General features: G+C 40.1%; 1 protein-coding gene across 1 annotated transcript in view; it reads left to right on the top strand.

Annotated features, from left to right (window-relative positions):
* Positions 1–4,768, top strand: part of FBXO45 (F-box protein 45) — a 54,659-nt gene extending 49,891 nt beyond the window's left edge. Inside the window, exon 3 of the mRNA XM_078665754.1 lies at positions 524–4,768. Within this exon, the coding sequence (XP_078521880.1) occupies positions 524–709 (186 nt within the window). The 3' untranslated portion in view covers positions 710–4,768. The remainder of the gene's footprint in view (positions 1–523) is intronic.
* Positions 4,769–7,031: the final 2,263 nt, after the last annotated feature.

Here is a 7,031-nt window from a genome sequence, read left to right on the forward strand (position 1 = left end):
TCTTGTATTCTAACCCCCCCCCCCCTTTTTCCCACGTGTGTCTTTCTGGTCAAAATACTCCTGAATCTAATGACTACAAATGTTTCCTTGCGTAATAATTGCTCATTTTAAGGGACATGAAATCACGTTCTAGATTTGTCACAATTTGCCATTGTTAAGATTGCTGTTTTTGCTTTCTTTTGACATGATGGAATTAGGCTCCTAATGCTTTAACATGCCCATCACGCCACTAATAGCTAGGAGGTAATTTGCTCTTCTATGTCTTATTTTAATGCTAATGTTTTTGATTACAATGCAGGGTTCATCCCCATCCGTACTTTCTGAACTTTTTTGTTTTCTCGCTGTATACCATTTAAATTAGTACCTTAAATTCATCACAGTGCATATAGTACCAGTTTATAGCTGAATGCTTTACTTTCATGCATGTAAACTACATAAATGTATTCTAGTTTTGTTAAACTTTACAATTTACTTATGTACTATCTGATGTATTCCTTTGTCCTTGTTTCATTCTTTTCCCCAGATAGGTGAACGAATAAGGGTTATCTTGGACATGGACGACAAGACCTTGGCCTTCGAGCGTGGCTATGAGTTCCTGGGTGTAGCTTTTCGTGGATTGCCAAAGACCTGTTTGTACCCAGCAGTATCTGCTGTTTATGGCAACACTGAAGTGACTTTGGTCTACTTGGGAAAGCCCTTAGATGGATGACCATATCTTCTGCCAACCTTGTTGGAGCTGTGGACTTTTCAGATCTGAAGATCTGCAAGAATGGGACCCATGTGTCTCATCAGCAGGAAAATACCGAGGCACATTCTGAAAAAGAAAGCGGCATTCATCATAAACAGTCGCTATGTGGCATTTCTCCTGTCTTAAAGACTTGCGTTCTCTAACCTTCTGGGTAATGACAGTAGTCATTGGAATAGCCCTTCTGAACGTGCATGGTGTGAAAAGGTTTACATTTATTTTAATTGCAAAACCTCTCTCTGCACCAGTCATATCCTGTTGAGCAAAGGTATTTTTCTGCCCACTGCAAAGCACGAGATCATCCAAAGAAGCAGGTGGGAGCAAGGTTAATGCGCTCGGTTCAGTGTGTCTCAGGTGTGTGTAATACTGGGAGAATTATTTAATGTTTTTAAAGCACTGCCTAGCATAGTCTCTGCAGACGTAGCAGGTGGGGTGCATTATAATATTTGTGCAGCTATTTTTATCTGTATTTTAAAACGGTGTATATGACCCACGTCAAGTGTAAAACTGAATGGTATGTTGTTCCTTATCTTTATATAATTACTTAAAACACTACAAGTATGTTGAAGCAGTCTAGGTATGTGAGTGTATGAAGATCCTACTGCTTTAATTGAGCGCATCTGGGAAATGTTGACATAGTATTCTTTGGACCTTGTCTGCTTCCAGAAACCAGTACAATCTTACTGTGTTGAATGAATGTGTGGCTTCCACAGTCTCATTCTACTAACCTCTGTCACGCCAAGGCCCTTGTTACATACAACAGGGCTGTTTCATGTTTTCTTCAAAACAAGGAGAAGTTAGTGGGGGGGCAATGGCAGAATAGGTGGGAAAGGGAGAGAGAGGGACATTCTATCTTCTAGGAATGGAGCTTATGCCAACTCTTTGGCACCCCTGTGAATGAGAAGTAGTCCGAGGGCCTGTAAAAACTCCAGGGATCAGTTAATCATTGCAAAGCTAATGTTGAGTATGACTAGAGCAAAGGATGTTCAGGTTTGGCCCAGCCAGCTTGAGATTACAGATTACTATTTGATTTGTGTCCGTAGTAATCGAGATGAATTGCTTTTTGGTTTGTTCCGTAGCTTCTGGAATGAGTCAGTTCATTTTGTCTGTATCAAGCTGGTTGGAACTTTACAAGAGACCACCTGATTAATCAACAGAACTGTTGACCCGTCTTCATAGTTTTAGATGCCAGTCTTTCGATGGATTTAAACTGCTCAATGATCCTTCTTCAGTTAATAAATCTTAGTAATCACCATGAATCAGCTTGCACTGTATGTTTGACTTAAGTTTGCTCTTTGTTCTTTCTATCAATATGTTTTCATAAGCACTCCTCAAAGTTTTTATAGTCCATAGACTTTACCTAGGTCCAGATATGGTACTCTTGGCCTGAAGTAGCGAATTGTTAGTTCCCCTTTCAGTAAGGTTATTTTATAGTGCAGTGTATAGACCTATCTTCAGACCCTTTTACATAAGGCTCCGATGTTAAATGTCAAACACTCACCACTCCTAATGTAAACGTACATTTTTAAATGTAAGTCTGTTCTTTCGATCTAGGGTGCATCATTAGAAGGAGATGACTTGTATTGGACCTGTAAGATTTACTTTTTAAAGTATGTGTTCGAAGGAGTGGAGATATAAATTTACTTCGCGGACAGGTTTCAAGCACTGGAAAGAGGAAATAAGGTGGATTCAGTCAGTGGTAGATAAAGGGGAAATGTTTTGCAATCTTATCAATTCCTATTTAGGCTGCAACTGGGCCTTTTCCCCACTTTAATATGAGATTATTGAGATAATAGACCTATCTAGAGTACCAGGTCAGTTGTTAATTTATTTAATTTTGTGTTACGTGCAGCATGAGCGTGATCAGGGTTTCAAAGATTCAATGCACAGTCTATATCAGTCAGGGTAAGGTACACTTGCAGGTAGTGGGGAAAGTGGTTCAGGAGTTTTGTGAAATTTAAAGGGAAGATTTTGAAAGTCTGGTAGAGAGGTGGAGCTTGGCAGTCTGGCTTAAGAGAGGTAATCTATTGGTCCTAGGGTTTAAAACAAGCAGTACAAATAATTGTTAAGTATTGTAATGTTTTCACCTATGTAATTATTTTATTGTCGAGGAGAGAGTCAAGAGGAGATGTAATATGGTTGTGGGGAATACTGTGACTTTCCTTTCATAAAAATGGATAATAAAAATTGGTTGCTATTGTACTAATGTCAAGAATTGTTACAAAGTCACCAAGATGTGTTTTCTCTGGAGATTGGATGGAAAATAGCTTTAAAAGTGGAAATGATGTTCTGATCATTTAGCATTGGATGAAACAGATGAATGTTCCCATCAACTCACCATTGTTGTGACTCAATATCTGCCTCTGTTATGAAGACAGTCCTATAGTGGGATCCTCCCTGTCTGCGTTCTCTGTCTGGAAGCAGTCATATTGGTCGAGCAATTATGGAAATATATTTAGCCTAACTTAAAAGGCTCTTCTTTATGATGATTTATCTGCTAAGATGCCTGGAAATTTTTTCCCACACTTAGATGAATCTGTTATTGAGTTGTGATTATACAAGTAAGTGCATTTGTAAATTCTTCTTTGAACATCTTGTGACTCAGATAAGGTTCTTAAAACTGATTGAATTATGGAGACAACCTGCAAGCATTCTGCTAGGATTAGCAATGTTTATAGAAAGCCTGAAACCTCGGTAGTAGATGGAAGGAGTGAACCAATTTTATATAAAACTTGCTAGATGATATAATGCGTTTCACAAATAGAAAGGTTGCACCATCCTTGAAATGTTATTCACAAAGTAAAACAATGGTGTGTGTATATGCATGTTTTAACAAAAGTTGTGCAGGGGAAATATGAATAGTAGCCAATTTACCGATGAAAGAGTATGGAAGGAGCAATCCAACCCGTGATAAATAATGCTACTGGGCAAAAAAGAAGTCACCCATAAGAATCTGGCAGTGTTACTGACCGCTGCCAGAATGCAGTAGAAGAGCCATGGTTGTACTCCATAAAGAGAGGCAGGGATTGTCTTAAGAAATTAATGTGGAAAAACATGGAAGTATGAAATTTGTAGAACCATGGAGTTCTAGGCTTCAAGACTGCATGGATTTACCAAAGGGTGTCCAGCCAGATTAATAAACGTTTTTTCTTTTCTTGAATGGAGGGCATCTCCATGGATTTTAGAACCACACTGTTCAACAATGAATACAAAATATCAGGCCATGTTGCTTTGGTGAGCATCAGTCTGGTAAATGGTTCAGTATATCTAATCTAGGAAATTGTGTGCCTGCAAAGTTAACTCTTGATATAAGGGTGATTTAGTGGAGTACTATGATGGCAAGGGCTACAGATGCATGCATGCATTGCCTTCAACATTTCAAAGGGACTGCCTCAGAAAACTCTGGATCTGCAGATGACACCGAAATATGTAAACAATATAATATTGGGCGGGGTGTATCGCTTTATGATAGGCATACAAGTGGTAGGTTGGAGTTTGCATAAGGAATTAATCCCGTGGGGTTCAAAGTTGTGCATTGTGGGAAGACAGTCTAGAAAAAAGTACAAAATAAAGACAGGAAATCTTTGGGTAATGAAATGCAATGATTTAAGTGATTGAAACCAGTGTGATCAAGCAGGTCAGCGATAAGGGAAGGCTGGAATGAGATGTGGAACCAGCAGAAAAGCAGAATTCCTATGTACCTGAGCTAATTTATTTTGTACCTTTTATTTTCCAAGTGAAATATAAATAAGTGCTAATCCCCATAAATCAACACACGGTTAACTTAAATGGGCTAACAAAATGATTGTATTTTCAATATTTCATCACCAACTGATCAAGTCATCGGGCTCTTTAAGAAGCATTTTGTGATCCTTGCGAGTGATATAAAAAGATTGCTTATATCTGCGTTATTCCTTGCATGTGATTTGTTGGTGCGGCACTGTTTAAAGTTGCACTACAGAGTAGATGTGTACTCTTGCACCTATTGAGGTTTGCTAATAAAACACAGTGTAGTCCACTCCATTTTGATCGACTTTTCAAAAGTGTTTATGTTTCTGGATTAAAGTGCTGCTTGATCAATCGTCAAATCCCCCCCCAACCCCCCCCCCCCCTCCACCCTCTGTTTTTGTATATTATGACCTTCCACGGGATAGCGATCTGTAAAATATAGGGGTATGGCGTGAGGGAGGAAAGAAGATCTATTGCATGAGACACAAATGGCATATTATGGCTTTTCATCAGATAGCTGTCTGTAACATACGTTGTGAGCTTTCTCCTCAAACCCCAATTGGGCTTAAGTGAAATCAGACTACAGTTTGGGAGCTCTCTGCTACATTCATAATTTCTTATGACTGTCGCATGCTAGAAAGAAAATATAGGCTTTGGAAGATCCAGAAACGTACTACTTTTATGTCACAAATATTTTTGACTGTAGTAGGAGCGGTCGCAGAGGTAAATGGTGTCTTTAAACGGTGCCTCTTTAGGGATCATGGTGTATTGCAGGTCATGCCGATGGATCTGAGAGAACAGCAACGCAGATACTTTGTCAAACTTTAGCCAGTACCTTTAAAAAGCTGATAAATGTGAGGTAGATAACTGACTGTCATGCTGCTGCTTCCGGATGTCGGGGAATGGTTAGCCTTCTGTCAAACCTATGACCGTGAATGTACAATGGGCCAGAGTGAGTACAAAAATCCTTTCTTCGCATGGCTAGTGAAGGGTTAATGCCAGAGCAGTGCTGCCTGCTGAGAGTCTGGTGGGATCCCGGGCACAGCCAATCATGTTGGGTTGGGGCCTTTGGAAGTACTGAATATTTGAGATGTAGTCCGTAATAAATCTAATATAGCTGCAGATATGCTTTTTATTCCCATTGTTGCGTATAGGGAGGAAGCCATGGCTCACAAGAGGTGAAGTTGGTTGTGCCTACCCCTCAGCAATTATAATAAATAGCACGTTACTCTCCTCATGTTTGTTTCTACAGCATATGCTGTGCTGTTTGTTGATATGCAAAATAAAATTAGGTAAATCTCAAATGAGATCATTTTCGAGAATGCAGATGATGACATTCAATGATGCTAATACTCTGGTAACTTCATCTTTACAAGACTACTTTTAAAAACAACATAATTTACTTGGTGTCTCATTTATTCTATTGATGCAACTAATTTAAAATATATAAATATTGATCCTTGTAATTTCCCCATTAATACACCCTGCAATAATACTGTAAGCACGATTATAAAACTATGACTTCTTTAGGCATCGATAAAGTACAACCGTATTTTAAATTTATTTTGTTTTAATAGAGCTGAAAGAATACAGTAATAGCACCAGTGTTAAAGACACTCACTTCCTCGGTACCACCCATTTACCGTCCCCCAAAAAACCTATACTCCACAAAACACGCAGCTGTTGTTAAATTTACACTTTATATCTTACTACAAGCATGCGCCATGAGTAAGAGACTCTTCCAAGTAAAATAAGTATGTAAGTGATATTGTAATAATTGATGAACACGAATGAAAAACGGAGACAGTTAAAAACACCACAATCAACAATGTGTGTGTATGTATGTGTATATAATATATATATTTTATATATATATATTATAATGTTTTAAGCACCAAATATGTGTTCCTAATACAATAAGCAGCAAGAGTTAGGCAGATCGCTTGGTTTCTGGTCAGGCCTGGCATCTGACCACTCCGTGAGTAGAACAGGTTGATTGGGGGATATGCCTGGACTCTGGGCTGGCAGAACATGCACCCCACCCTTCACTGGTGACCGAGCACTTGCCTGTGCAAAGGCAGTGTGGGGCGCCAAGAGTGGCCTTCTCCCAGGCCCTGTGCTTGGCCTCCATGCAGGCGCTGCATCTTATCCTTGGTGGACATCCAACACCTGCTGTGTGCAGTGGCGGTATGGGCCTGGCCCTGTGCTCCATCCTCTGCAGGCATTCAGGGCTGCTGTGGGCCTCGATTAGGTCCTACACCCCACCCTCCACTGCACACAGCAATCGGGCATATGCATCAGGGATGGGTCAGAATGGTTATCGGTCAGGCTTTGGGCAAACTTTAATGACCTATGCCTGCATCCCAGAATGGAGCCACAGCACAAAGGGTGCCTTGCTTGAGAGCTAGCGGGAATCCACAGAGCTAGTGAAACAAATCTGATATCCCCCCCCCCCCATATATATCTACAACAGAGAACCCCCACCCCGCCTACTTACATGAGCCTTGGGTATAGGGTTTGCTCACCCTGCACCCTAAAGTGCCTCTTTTAATTTGAT

This window comes from Lissotriton helveticus, chromosome 11 (genome assembly GCF_964261635.1).
Source record: "Lissotriton helveticus chromosome 11, aLisHel1.1, whole genome shotgun sequence".
Taxonomy (NCBI): domain Eukaryota; kingdom Metazoa; phylum Chordata; class Amphibia; order Caudata; family Salamandridae; genus Lissotriton; species Lissotriton helveticus.